Genomic DNA, 15,134 nt, shown 5'->3' with positions numbered 1-15,134 from the left:
CTACGTCTTGCATACTTTGGACTTGTTATCAGGAGGGATCACTTCCTGAAGAAGGACATCATGTTTGGTAAAGTACAGGGTAAATGAAGAAGAGGAAGACCCTTAATGACATGGATTGACACAGTGTCCGCAACAATGGCCTCAAGCATAACAAAGGTTGTGAGCATGGCACAGGATCGGGCTGAGTTTCATTTTGTAGTACATAGGGTCGCTATGAGTTGGAATGGATTAGATGAAACCTAACAGCAACAATGTTGATCTTTATGCATTCCATTTTGTTTTTAACAAGTTCCAGTTTTACTAGATTCACACTTCGTACATTCCTCCTCCAATTATTAATGAATGTCTACAGCTGTTTCTTCTCATTTTGAGTCATGTCACATCAGCAAATGAAGGTCTCTAAATCTTAACTCCATCCATGTCATTAAGGTCAACTCTACCTTGAGAAGGCAGCTCTTCATCAGACATCTTTTGAGTGCCTTCCAATCTGAGGGGCTCACCTTCAGGCACTGTATCAGGCAAAGTTCAGCTGCTATTCATAAGGTTTCCACTGGCTAATTCCTTTCACAAGTAGATTTCCAGGTCCTTCTTCCTAGTCTTTCTTAGTCTGGACGCTCGGCTGAAACCTGTCTGTCATGGATGACCCTGCTGTATTTGATTACCAGTGGCATAGCACCAGCATCACAGCAATATGTAAACCCCCATAGTACAACAAAATGACAGGTGCCCCTGCGCCCTCTTACTTACAATGTAGATTTACTCCATCATGAATTCATATTTTAACCACTACAAAAACCCATCCCAAACTCCTCTCCAGACTTTAACTCGAGGAGTTGTTGTCTCTATCTGGTGTTGCTTTCTACTGATTACTGTCAACTTCATTTGCATCTGTCTTTTTGCATTCTAGTATGAAGAACTTGGGGAGAAGCACCTGGGACCACCCTGCAAGGAGTGTGTGGAATCCTGAACTTCATCCAGACCTTTTTATCTAGCCAGTCTGCAACTGTGCCCTTGGCTTATAGCACTTTTATGATTGCAGAGAAGTCAATATTACACAACCTTTTTATTTTTATGTTGTCTTTTCTTTTTATCATTCTGTTGTTTACCACACATATCCCCTTTAATGTTCCAACTTAAGCCATTCTTTCTTTTAGACAAACTTCATTGCTTTCCTTCCTCCAATAAGAAAGAGTTCCCTTCCACTTATTATTTGTTCACATTCTCTATCTTCCTGTGTTTATGTCCTTATTTAAAAAAAAAAAAAAATTACCTCTAAGCTATAACAACCAACCAACGAATGTGTTGGCTTCCTACCAGATAGGCTCTTCTCATCACGATGAGCATTGAAAGGAATTCCCTTTATTTTCAAATCTCTGCATTCCTCAGTGCTGGGTCTAGTGATGGCTCAGCCCAAGATAACACCACACCACACACACATACCACGTTTCCTAGTTGGCATTTCCTGATCACGTGAACCTTTTTGCTATCTTTGCCTTTCTTAATTCTTTATTGCATATACCAAAGTTCTTGGTTTGGCAGACTGATATTTTTTGCCTCTATCAATAGTATCTGGGTTTTATCAATAGTACCAATTTGGTTATTAAGGAACTCTACCAACAACAAATTTTAGGGTTTCATCATCAACTTTATTTGACATTTATTCTTCAGTTGTGTCCTATTGGTTATAATCCCAAAGCTCAACCCCTGTATCTCAGCCATGCCATTCCCTTTCCTTTACATAGTCCTGTCGTTCCCCCAGAATCTCAAACCAGAAAGGATAAAGAACCTGTCAAAGAAGGGAAGTCAAGACTTTCAGAAACCTCATAAGGTTGGAACATCCCATCTCAAAATACTTACAGTCACACTGGTGGTGGCCATGAAGCACTCCTTGGCATTATATGTGTGAAGATCATAGCAATAATTATGCCATAAAGATGGCATAACCTCTGTCCAAGTCACATTGCTGTGAGGCATGGCTCAAAGCAACCAGGCCAATATAGAGGACAATGAAACCCACTACAGCAAATAAACAACTCAGAATTTTTGTAATTAGGTTGCTCAGAACCTAAAAGAGAAATGCTGAGTAAGGATCCTTCCCCATGAGCAACAAATGCATCCATTATAGCTCTTTTCCAGTGAATTGCAACAATTTATGTCCCTGTCTGTCTCCCTCCAGAGGTCTAGGACTGATCATTTATTTCTGTATGGCTTCTGTATGCCTAGCAAAGTCTTTGAACCTAGAGGGTAAATCTTGGCTGAGTAAACGAATAAATGAAATGTATCCCCCTAGGCAGGACTTCCTTGGGGTGGAAGAGAATGGTGCTTTACTAAATTCCTTAACCTGAACAGACAGCAAGGCAGATGAGGCTATACCTGTAAAATCCCTATAAGTGTGATCAAAGGCAGAGATGTCAATGGACTGGCTACAGTTTCTTTCTTGTCCAACTGACTCAGAAAATCCTTGTGTGAGCATTAGCCACAGAGAGGAGGCAGATGAGCAGTTTGTTTTCCCTTGCACAACTACCCCTCCACAGAGGTGAACCCACTGAGATGGTTCTCAGACATCAGAGGCCAGGATTCTGCATAGATGTGTAGTTGGCCACATCTGTGCCATGGTCGGATAGCTGGAGGTAGACTTCTAGACACAGGCCCCCAAAACACAAGACCTGTTGTCATCAAGCCTTTTCTGACTCATAGCAACTCCATGTGTTACAGAGGACAACTGAGCTCCATAGTGTTTTCTTGGCTGTAATCTTTATGGAAGCCAACCTCCAGGCCTTTTTTCCACAGTTCCCCTAGGCAGGTTCAAACAGCTAACCTTTTGGTTAGCAACCAAGCACAAACTGTTTGCACTACTCAGGGACCTATACTAAGGCCCAGGGATGGTGTAATGTTTGGGAGGCAGCCTGAAGGTAGAAGAAAAGTCTGACCTGGATGTCAGAAAACTGAAGGCACATGGTTACCTTTGCCTTTAGCTCCTTTAGTGTCTTTCGGTTCTCAGTTCCACAGTTTCATTTCTCACTCTGGGCCTACATTTATAGTGAGGGGAATAAACAAAGTGATCTCAGAAGCACATTCCCTTCTACCCCAACTCAAACAAGAAGGGGACTGAGTTAAAACCATTATGAAGACTGTAGTTATAGGTGTGTGGCCTCAAGAGCAACTAAAACAGCCATAGATTACAGTATTGCCTAATCTCATCCAGGCACCTGTCCTTTTAGGGACTCAGCAGTTGGAGCTTTGGGCACAGTAGAGGACAAGTGGTGAAATTTTCTTCTCCAATCCCTAATTTTCTCAAAATATCACTAAAGTCCATGTTCTTGGACCTCCCAATAGCAAGCCATGTTCATAATACCTTGAGTATATATTTCTTAGAATAAAATTAGGTTTGTTCTAGGACAGTGATTTTCTTCGGTCTTAAAAATGGCTAGTTTTATAATATGTGATGGAAGTAAAATTCACTACAGGCTATATAACTCTGGTGAGCCTGATTCCACTCTGTGACTCCATCCCATATCTTTGAGCTTGCTGCCAAGCTTGCTGTGAAATTGTTCTTCTCTGGAGGTAAGAGCTCCATTTGTTTCCCACTGAAAGCATAGAAACATTCTTTTTGTGCTGCACTATTCAATATGGTAGTCGCTAGCCTATATAAAACAGATTATATTTAAAGTAGAAATAAAAAATATTCAGTTCTTCAATCACACTAGCTGCACAATTCCTCAATAGTTACATGTGGCTACTGTTTTGGACAACAAAGATATAGTGCAGTTCTATCATCTTAGAAATTTCTATTAGATAGTCCTGGTCTAGTGTTCTGGGGTCAAGGGGGGGTGTTCTGAATAATAAGGTCTAAATCATGATGAAAGAAAGAGAGATATTGCCATTGGCCTGGGTATTCCCTGAAACTTCCCTGTTGCTTTCAGGAGCTTTTTGCAATAATATTTGTGGCACTCCTACATGTGGCCCCCAACTTCAAACCACTGTTGTGATATTGGGTTGACTGAAGACTTAGCAAACCCTTACAGATTAGAAATTTTTTTTCCCCAGAATCCCACTTTCCTCCCTCTGCCTCTCCTATTTCTGGTTTTCCATGCAAAGAATAAAAGGAGGGTAAAGTGGTTTTCTTAACCAGTAATAACTAATGATAATAACTAGGACTCAAGAGTTTATCCTCAACCGTACAGAAGTATTAGTTTTCAGGTATGGTAGCAGGAATGATGGGATATGAGTCCTCACACAAACAGCTTTTGACTGGATTATTTTCAAGTGATAATATCTGACAGATGTGCTTAAACAATAAACCCACGAGAAGGAGACCATCAACTTTTTATAACATTGTCAGCTTCTTTGTCATTGAAGATCTAAATTTGAAGGCCAGTTACCACCAAAAGGGCATCATGAGGAGGAGGAATTTTTCTAGAATAGATTCTTAGAGACTGGCCTAGGGTATAATACAATACCCTGGAGGCAGGCAGGGATTTGGGCCACAGTGTTGGAGAATGTGGTCTGGACAGGGGTATGGAAGATCCAGCCTCAACTTTTAACTCTACCAAAGATGTCCTCTGGATCTCAGTGTCCAACTCTACAAAGTGGCAAGATGGCCCTTGAAGAGTTCTTTCTTAGTTTCATTTGGCTCCCTAGGGCTGAGCCTTGTAGTTCTCATGTTCTCCAAAGGCTTAAGTGACTTTTTCTCTGTGATGATTGATAGAGCTTCAGAGATGACAAACTACTCAGAAAAGAGAGAAAAAGTCAGGTTAATTTGTATGTGCAGTTGTAGCAACAATATTACTTTCTTGGTATTTTTGGAAAACTACTGTGGGGAAAGCCCTGGTGAACTAAGGAACAATGATACAAGTGCCATTTGAGTACGTATGTCCCTGTACTCAAGTGGCATTCAGAAAAGTGAGCAAAAAGGAAGGTATGATCACCACTCCATCCCAATAGACAAAATCAGGACATTAAAAGCCAGGAAAGAAGTGTTTTTTAAGGGAGAGAAGAAAGTTTTGAAGTCAGGAGTTACCTAGAGAAGCATGTGAAAGCAATGGTATGGAAAGGCAAAGAAAAGGGGCAGCTAACAAATAAGGGAAGACAGAAGCAGATCTCAAGTTGGTAGCTCCACAGGCTAGGGTAGACCGATAAGGACAAGGATGAATGGCAAAAGACTTTAAGGCTGTGTTCAGACAAACGAAGAAATTCTTACTGCTCTCAGAGTACTCATGACCTAATAGACTTGGAGCAGTTAATAACAGAAAATTCTTTGACAATAGAAAAATTGGATAAAACAATGAGAAAAAGTTGCAGGTCTAATGGTCCCAGAATTAAGTAATTTAGGCCTGTATAAATAAATGATGTTTCTTAAAAAATGGGCTAGATACCTCCTCAAGTGTGGGCTATGCTTAGTTACTTACTTCCAGAGAGTAGACTGGGAAAAGAGGAGGGAGAGAAGAAACTTTACAGTGCAGAAAACTGGAAAATACTATGTTGGCCATGTGGTTAAGTTTAACTTCACCAGTAACAAATCGTGTTGATAGCATGCACAGTTGATTGATGAATTGATAAGAATGGCATTTAACCTTTGTGTTCTTCCACCCAAAAACCCATCATCTTAGTCCAAACATGAGAAAAACATCTGACAAACCCAATTTGAAAGACAGTACAGGTAGTCCCTGGGCTACAAAGGAGATCTATTCCTGAGTGTTGTCTTTAAGAATTTGTAGGTAAGTTGGAACAGGTGCATAAGCTTCTCATTTAGCCTGACTTTTTGGCATAATGGTAAAGTGCTACAGCTGCAAACCAAAGGGTCGGCAGTTCAAATCTGCCAGGTGCTCCTTGGAAACTCTATGGGGCAGTTCTACTCTGTCCTGTAGCGTTAAAGCCTTTTCAATGATTTAAAAGCTGTACATACAGCAAGTAAGTGTGATTGTGATGAAGAATTTGTTGTGGGTAGGGTTTGTTTCAGTCGTTGAAAAGTGAGGGCAAATTATGTAACATTAACAGGTAAGCATGAGTTGTCCATAAGTCAGATCTTCTTAACCCTGGGTTTGCCTGTATACAAAATAACGTAGACAGTCCACCACAAAATTATCAATATTATCAAAGACAAGTAAAGTCCGAGAAACGGTTACAGTCTCAAAGAATCCCAGGAGATATAATCACTAAACGTAATGTGGTATCCTTGAAGTGATCTCGAAACAAGAAAAAGGACATTGGGGAAAAACTGGTGAAACTCAAAGTGTTTCGTTTAGGTAATAAAAAAGTAGAGAAAGAAGTTGACTTCTGGGTGCATCTGACCCAAAGGAAAAAAAAAAAAAATGAGTGGAGCCAAAGACAGCTAGTTATTTTTGGTGGGAAGCTGATGGGAAAACTAGGAAAAAGAAACTTAATTATGAGAAAAACTCAACCAAATCAATGTAGAAGAAAAGCGCTCTCAAAGAAAAGAACCACTAAGTCCCCGAAGACCAGACGAGTTGTGGAATGACATCAAGGACATCATGCATGAAGAAAGCAAGAGGACACTGAAAAGACAGGAAAGAAAGAAAAGACCAAGATGGATGTCAGAGGAGACTCTGAAACTTGCTCTTGAACGTCGAGCAGCTAAAGCAAAAGGAAGAAATGATGACGTAAAAGAACTGAAGAGAAGATTTCAAAGGGCGGCTTGAGAAGACAAAGTATTACGATGACACGTAAAAAGAGCTGGAGGTAGAAAACCAAAAGGGAAGAACATGCTCGCATTTCTCAAGCTGAAGGAACTGAAGCAAAAATTTAAACCTCGAGTTGCGATAATGAAGGCTTCTATGGGGAAGATATTAAACAACGCTGTATGTGATGGTATGAGCAAAGTCACTTGTTAGACTTAAGGATCAAGTTGCCTATAATGTTAGCTGCCGAGTTCAGCTTATATCTCTTTTCCCTGCACCACTGTCAGCCCTCAAACTTCCCAGTTTGCATAATGGCCTGAGAACATATGAAGATACAAGTGTTCTGCCCTACTGACTATGTGACTTTGGGTGGTTAACCAAAATCATGCAGTTAGAAAACAGCAGAAACAGTTAAAACCAGGTACGCCTTCTTCTTGCCCATTCTATTTCCAAAATACTCTAGTGTCTCTTAACTGCCCCCCATGAGCTTTCAGGAAAGTAACCCCCCTAATATGGTCACAGCAGGGGAGCTGTGAGCTGAGAGTCTCTCTGCATTGCCTACCTGTCCCTGTGGACCAGTCTGTGAGTTCCAGTGGAGCTCTCAGAAGCCCCCTTGAGACTTTAGCTCTGTGCTCTCATACTGTCCTGCCATAATTTCCTACTTGTTTTCATCTCCTAAACCCCTAGCTCTTTCTTAGTCCAGTGTTTATAGATACACAAGATGTCACGTGTGTGATATGTACAGATTGCAGTTTTGTGAACTGAGCCTCCACTTCCTTTTTATTCAACTCCTAGCATCTCCAGGCATATCACAAATAGGAACAAGTAATGACTGGGAGGAGACGGAAGTCACACAACCCTATGTGTGAATTGCCAACCCAATACTTACTATCTCTGTGTTATTAGATAAGCCTGAATTCTTCTCGGAGCTTCATTTTCTTAATCTGTTAAATAGGATAACAATACTGACACTGGAGAGTTGCTATCAAGAATGCAATACAAAAGACCTATACTGCTTCCAAGGAGTATTCAAAAATATATAGCTACAAGTAGCTGGGTGGCATCGATGGTTAACCACTCCACTACTACCTGAAAGGTGATTTATTTTAACCCATCGAGAGGCACCTCAGAAGACAGGCCTAGCCATATACTTCAGAAAGGTGTCTTAGTCATTTAGTGCTGCTATAACAGAAATACTACAAGTGGATGTATAACAGAAATACTACGAGTGGATGGATTTAACAAAGAGAAATTTATTTTCTCACGGTCTAGTGGCTAGAAGTCTGAATTCAGGGCACCAGCTCTGGGGAAGGCTTTCTCTTTCTGCCAGCTCTGGAGGAAGTTCATTCTCCTCGATCTTCCCCTGGACTAGGAGATTCTCCAAGCAAGAACCCTGGGTCCAAAGGATGGGCTTTGCTTCTGGTGCTTCTTTCTTGGTGGTATAAAGTACCTGAACTCTCTGCTTGATTCCCTTTCCTTTTTTCTCTTGTAAGATAAAATTTGGTGCAGGCCACACCCCAAGTAAACTCCCTTTATATTGGATCAGGGATGTGACCTGGAGAAGGGTGTTACACCCCGTCCTAATCCTCTTTAACCACAGACAGAGATTATGATTTTTAACATACAGGAAAATTACAAAATGGAGGACGACCACAAAATACTGGGAATCATGGCCTAACCAAGTTGACGTGTATTTTTGGGGGACACAGTTCCATCCATGACAAAAGATCACAGCCTTTAAAACTCTATGGAGCAGTTCTACTCTGCACAGAAGTGGTGGTGATGAGTTTGAATTGCTCCATGGCAAAAAACAATAAAATAGTAATAATGATAATAAAAAAAATAATGATAATAGTTCTATTTTTTTCTAGCGCCATCGTAGTAGATAAATAATAATGTTCAATAATACATAGCTAATAATAGTAATGGAGCCCTGGTTGCACACTGATTTAGAGCTCAGCTGCTAACCAAAATGTCAGCAGGTTGAATCTACCAACAGATTCTTGGAAAACCAATGGGGAAGTTCTGCTCTGCCCTATAGAGTCAGTATGAGTCAAAATCCTCTCAAGGGCAACAGGTTTGTTTTTCTTGTTTGTTTAATAATAGTAATAGTATCTATATTGCTTTCAAGGAACACTAAATAATACCTAGCTAATAAAATTAATAATAAAAGATACAAAACAATTTTTTTATGTATTTTTTCCCCCAATTTCTCAGGCTTTGGGTGGGCTGAAAGCAGCCTTTCAGCATCCACTGCTTCTAATGGACTGGATTATGTTCTCCAAAATTATGTATTGTAATTTCTATCCTCTATACATGTGGTGGAGCCCTTCAGTGGCTAAGACCTATGTGCTCTAACCAAAAGATCAGCAGTTCAAATCCACCAGCTGCTCCTTGTAAACCCAGAGAACAGTTCTAATCTGTCCTATAGGGTCATTATGAGTTGGATTAACTTATATTTTTTTGGTTATACCTCTGGTTATAATTCCATTTGGGAATGGGTTGTCTTTGTTATGTTAATAAGGCAGGATTAATGTAGGGAGTATCTTGAGTCAATGTCTTCTGAGATATAAGAGAGATTAAACAAGCAAGCAGAGGAGAGATGGGGTTAGATACCAAGAACATGGAAATCTCCAACGAATCAGAAAGCAGAAGTGGAAGAGGCAACTACCTTCCTCCAGATTGTCTACCATTTTGTCATTTGTTGAGATTTTCCTATGTCTTCTAAATCCTACCTCTGTGATGTTAATGAGGTGTGGTGGGGCAGTTATGTTAATGAGGCAGGGCTCAGTCTCCAAGATTGGATTGTGTCTTGAGCCAATCCCTTTTGAGATAAAAGAAGCCAGAACAAAGATGAGGGTGGGGGCTGGGGAAGGTTCAGGGGTAGGGGGTGGGGGAAACTTACATCACCAAGAAAGCAGCACCAGGAGCAGAATTCATCCTTTGGACCTGGGGTTCCTGCATGGAGAAGCTCCTAGACCAGGGAAAGCTTGATGACAAGGACCTTCCTTCAGAGACCACAGAAAAAGCCTTTTCCTGGAGCTGATGCCTTGAATTTGGATTTCTAGCCTACTAGACTGTGAGAGAATAAACTATTGTTTGTTAAAGCCATCCACTTGTGGTATTTCTGTTACAGCAGCATTAGGTGACTAAGACACTCCACAACCACTTTACTAAGGTTTGCTTGATTCAGCTACTCAACCATGGAATCAAGGACCCATTTTAGATCTGTTTCATATTCTACCTCTGTTGATTTGACTTTATACTAAAGATAGTTGCCTTATAGACATACACATCTGCCAATAATCTACCAGGCTACTGCCATCCTTATTTATGTATGGTAAGAGGAATAGAAATTCTATATAAATGTTAAAATAATAGTTTTAAAATTTGAGTTTCACCATGATGGGCTTGTTAGTTTGCTATCAAAACCTCAACCAAGAAAAATGGAATTTCTTCATTGGATCTTTCTAACTTTGGTCTACCTTAGGAGCTGGAAGGGGTGGACGTTTCGGCATAGGGACAGAGAGGACTTCATCTGCCCTTGAAAATCATCCATGAAGGAAGGTGGATACTAAAATATATATTTGAGTTTAGCTCTGTATGGGATAGAGAAAAATAATGTACTAAGTTATAAAATAATAATGTTTATGAAAATGCAATGAACTTTTTTCCTACCCTTTTTAATGGAAAATATCACCTCCTCGAAAAGGATTTCCTGGCTACTCTTTCTCATAATTCCCCCAACTACCAGACGTTTTTTAGTCCATTAACTTGATTTATTTTCCACATAGCTTCTAACAACGTTGTTGTTGTTAATTACTGTCCAGTTTGTTCCAACTCCTTGCAACACTATATACAATAGAAGGAAACACTGCCTGGTCCTGTGCCATCCTCACAATCGTTGTTATACTTGAGTACATTGTTGCAGCCACTGTGTCAATCCATCTCTTTGAGATATGAAAGTATTTTGATTTATTGTTCATATGTTCATTTCTGCACTTCCTCTTAAAATTTTTATGTATGAAGAGGAAAGACATTGTTTACACCTATGCTCAAAGTGATGCACATCCCATAATGTATTAAAATATATGTGAATATATATATATATACATAACCCACACACATGTACATGTATAGGCAAATATACATACATATAGATAGATAGATAGATAGATACCATTGAAGTTCAGTGCATGGCAGTCAATATACTAGTTGCTCTCCCTATTTTGATCTCCCTATATTATATCAAGCAATGATTACAACACTTTGAGCCAGGTGATATTATTGCTGTTTTACAGAAGAAAAAACTGAAATATAGAGAGATTTTATGCTATGTCCATGGGCTCGCAGGTAGTAAGTGAGAAGAATGAAGTTTTCAAGATAAAAACCCAAAGTTGTCCAATTAGAAAGTCAAATCTTTAACACCATAGTAGAATTCCTGAATGGGAAGCAGAGAACATATGAATTTATTGCTGCTAATTTTGGGGGGTTTAATTTTGTTTGTTCTGTAAAAAGAAAATGTAAAAGGCATTTAATGAGCATTGAGTAAATACCATGTATGACACAATCCAATACATGGTACTGGGGATACAAACCTGAGTAAGATACAATCCTCTCCTGTAGGGCAGAAAGAAAGGGAGAGAGAGAGAAGAGGAAGAAGGAGTAGGAAGAGGAGAAAGGGAAGGGCACAGACAGAAAGAGGGGGAAGAGGAAGGGGAAGGAATACAGAGGGAGAGGAGGGGAGGTTAGGGGAAGAGTGAGGAGAGGAGAGGAGGCAAGAAAGGGGACAGTAGGGGAGGGCAAGGAAAGAGGGTGGAAGGGAGGGGAGGGGAGGGGAGTAGAGGGGTGGGGATTAAAGGGAATGGAGGGCATGGAAGTGGAGGAAGGGGAGAGGAGAGGAGAGAGAAAACATAAGATGAATCTTATCCATGATGTTATGTTTATCTATGTGGCTTATGTTTTGTGCACATAGAAAGACTGAACTTGGCTATTCTGAGTGTTTTGTATGGGAGAATGAAAAAAATAAATAAAATGGAAAGGGAGAAAAAAGAAAAAAGGCATGCATCTCAGCTTTCAGAAGATGAAAACACCTTGTATCGTCAAATGTGGGGGAAAAAAATCCAACAAGTAGGGATAATATTTATCAAGGGAAGCAGAAATATGTAATGCTTGGGGTCGCATTTCGACAATATCTTTTTCCCCTTCTGCTGCAAATCTTATTTGCCAACTTGATGCCCTTACATACTCCTAAGGATGGATGGAAAACTTTCAAGTGCTGTTGACACATTAAATGCACGATATATTTATTTAACATCTGATAAAGAGCCAATGAAAGAAGTTGTCAGGGTCTTGGGGAAAATGAACATATTCTTCCAGGTTTATTATATAATACCTAAGTTTTAAAAATCAGAGTTGGATTTTGATACTTTCTCAAGTGGGGTTCTTGCATTGCTGTCAGGGTAGATTTTCTGGAAGATATTTCTATTGTTCTGTTGGAGGCATCAAATCTCCTGGAAATCATGCAGTTAGGTGCCATTTCTGCCACGTAAGGGTTTGGAGGCCTGCTATTTACAACCTGTGAAATTAATCAGAATACCGTAGTGAATCACCCAAATACCAACCTCAGGATTTCCTTTTCCTAACCATACAACATCATCGTTATCAGTCTACTGTTTCTTCTCTGAATCTAGCCTCAGGATAGATCTGGCTGCATTTCCCAGTCATCTTTTAGGTCAAGCTAGCCCTAAAAACCCATTGTCCTTGAGATGATTAGGACTCAGCGGCCTTAGCAAGCCCTAGGAAAAACATTCATTGATCATTCTTGGCACGGATACGCTAATGGTTGTTTCTCAGATTCTGCAAGTGGGTCAATCTTACATTTGGCTTATGGTGCCCAACAAGTTGTATAATCCAAGGTGTTGAGGTAAATATAGAGTTCTTTTTCCAAACCAGAAGAATGTCACTCAGAGAGAGGGTATTGGGAAGTGAAAGGAGAGAAGACAATCTAGGAAAAATAGTCGTTATTGTTATTGTCTTCCAGTCAATTCCTACTCTTCAAAGCCCCATGGGTTTCAGAGTAGAACTGCTCCATAGGGTTTTCTTTCATAGTGTAATCCTAAAGGAAGCAGCGTGCTTATGACAATATCACAACCAAGCTGTGATTTGCCTCTCTATTGTGAAGTATTATCAAATCTGGACTCTAAAGAAAGGCCCTTTGAAGGAGTAAGGGTAGTAAAAAAAAAAAAAGCTTTACTTTAGCCATTGTGGCAGGCAGAATTCTAAGATGACTTGCCAATGACACACACCCTTTAATGATACCCCTTCCTTTGAGTGTGGTCCAGATCAGTGAACATGATGAGATATCACTTCCATGATTAGGTTACTAATCAGTTGACTTTGGGTGTATCAAAAAATACATTCTCCTAGGTGGACCTCACCTACTCAAGTGGGCCCTTTAAAAGAGCTTTAAAGCATAAGAGACTTTTGTTCTCTTGCTGGCCACGAAGATGTGGTAGCCATGAGTTCCACAGTTAAAAGGAAATTAATTCCATCATGGAGCATGGAAGAGGATCAACAGCCTCACGTGAGACCACAGCTCCAGCCAACACCTTCATTGTAGACTTGTAGGACCCTGAGAAAAGCACCCATCTAAGCTGTGCCCAAACTCTTGACCCATGGAAACTGGGAGATAATAAATGTGTGCTGTTTTAAGTCTCTAAGTTTTTGGTATTTTCTTCCAAAATAGTAGAAAACAAATACAGACGTCTTCATGGAAAGGAAGCCCAATACGCACTCACCATAACCACCAGAACCACCAGTTCCACCAGAGCTGTGAGAGGCCATAGAGGGACACATTAATGCAGAACTCCAGCACACTTAAAGTGAGCACTACACCATCCATACCCTAGAAGAAAATCCATAACAAAAGAGCATGGGGATGGAAATGACAAGTTCCAAACACTGATCACTGATTTCAGGGCCAAAAAAGAAAAAGGACTGGGCAGGGCTTAGAAAAACTGGCTTCCATTGTATCCTGAACTTTGGCCAGTTTTTGGCCTGGTGAAAGCCACTTATTTTCTCACTAATAAAATAAGTAGGCTTTTTTCCCCCTGGCCACTATTTTCCAGTGCTATTGTGAGCACAGAATGTGAAAGCACTTTAAAAAGAGAAACGGATCACAAAGACTGTTTTCATTTTAGTCCTTTCAAACACTAGAAATTCCATAATGTTGCCATTATTATATGATCTCATACCTTAGTCATTGCAGGTAGAAAACGTTTCCTCCAAAGAGGTCCAGGTCCTAATCCCCAGAATATGTGAATATGTTAAATTACATGGCAAAGGCTGCTAATCAGCTCCTTTGAGATGGGGAGATTATACTGGATTATTCAGATGGGCCAGGTTTAAGTTATAAGCATTCTTATAAATATAAATAACAGGCAGAAAATCAGAGAGAGATTTGAAGATGTTGGGCCTGCTTACTTTGAAGATAGAGGAAAGGCCCATTAGCCAAGGAATGCAAGTAGCCTCTAGAAGATGGAAAAGGCAAGGAACCAGATTCTCCCCTGAGCAACCCTGCTGAAATCTTGATTTTAGCCCAATAAGATCTATTTCAGACTGAGACCTCCAGAAATGTAAGGTAATAACTTTGTTTTGTTTTAATTAATTCAGTTTGTGGTAACTTATTTCAGCTGTAATTAGAAACTAATGTAGTAATGGAGCCCTGGTGACATAGTGATTATAGCTTGACTGCTAACCAAAAGGTCAGCAGCTCAAATCCACCAGCTACTCCTTGGAAACCGTTGGCACAGTTCTACTCTGTCCTGTAGGGTAGCTATGAGTTGTAATTGACTTGACGGCACACAACAACAATGTAGTAATGAACATCAAATGAGTCTGTCTTTAATATATACCCTAAGAGAACTGGTTTCAGTTTCAATCTTTAGCTGAAAAACATGGTCAGATTTGAGGGACATTGGGAAGTATTCTTATTCCTAATAATCTTATTGTAAAATGATGGCTGGGATTCTTTGGTTTAATCATTCTCTCCTTTCTCTCCTTCTACAGGGAGAGTCCCTCCAGTTTGGAGAAACCCAAGGATGAGGAGCACAGTGTATAACACAGACTCAAGTGGACATAAGAGTATTTATACAAATTATTTCATTATCTATTTACTCATCCCTTGAACAAATATTTATTCAGTAACCTCTTTATACTGAGCATTATTGTAGGTACTGAAAGTACAGGAGCAAATGAAACACAGACGATTTCCTTGTCTTCAAGGATCTTACCATCTAGAGGGGTAGACCAGAGGTTGGCAAATTTTTTCTGTAAGGGACCAGGTAGTAAATACTTAAAACTTTTCAGGCCATAAGATCTATGTTGCAACGACTCAACTCTCACCTTGTATGCAAAAGGAGCCTTACACAGTATGTAAACAAGTGAGTGAGTTTGTGTTTCAATAAAACTTTATTTACAATAACAGGTGCTAGG

The 15,134-nt window shown here is 40.0% G+C and overlaps 1 protein-coding gene across 1 annotated transcript in view; it reads right to left on the bottom strand.

The window, feature by feature from the left end:
• Nucleotides 1-13,419: 13,419 nt before the first annotated feature.
• Nucleotides 13,420-15,134, bottom strand: part of LOC111753191 (membrane-spanning 4-domains subfamily A member 4A-like) — a 262,670-nt gene continuing 260,955 nt past the window's right edge. Inside the window, exon 5 of the mRNA XM_064288012.1 lies at nucleotides 13,420-13,545. Within this exon, the coding sequence (XP_064144082.1) occupies nucleotides 13,435-13,545 (111 nt within the window). The 3' untranslated portion in view covers nucleotides 13,420-13,434. The remainder of the gene's footprint in view (nucleotides 13,546-15,134) is intronic.

The sequence above is a fragment of the Loxodonta africana genome, chromosome 7 (genome assembly GCF_030014295.1).
Source record: "Loxodonta africana isolate mLoxAfr1 chromosome 7, mLoxAfr1.hap2, whole genome shotgun sequence".
Classification (NCBI taxonomy): domain Eukaryota; kingdom Metazoa; phylum Chordata; class Mammalia; order Proboscidea; family Elephantidae; genus Loxodonta; species Loxodonta africana.
This window is presented reverse-complemented; position numbering and strand designations above follow the sequence as displayed.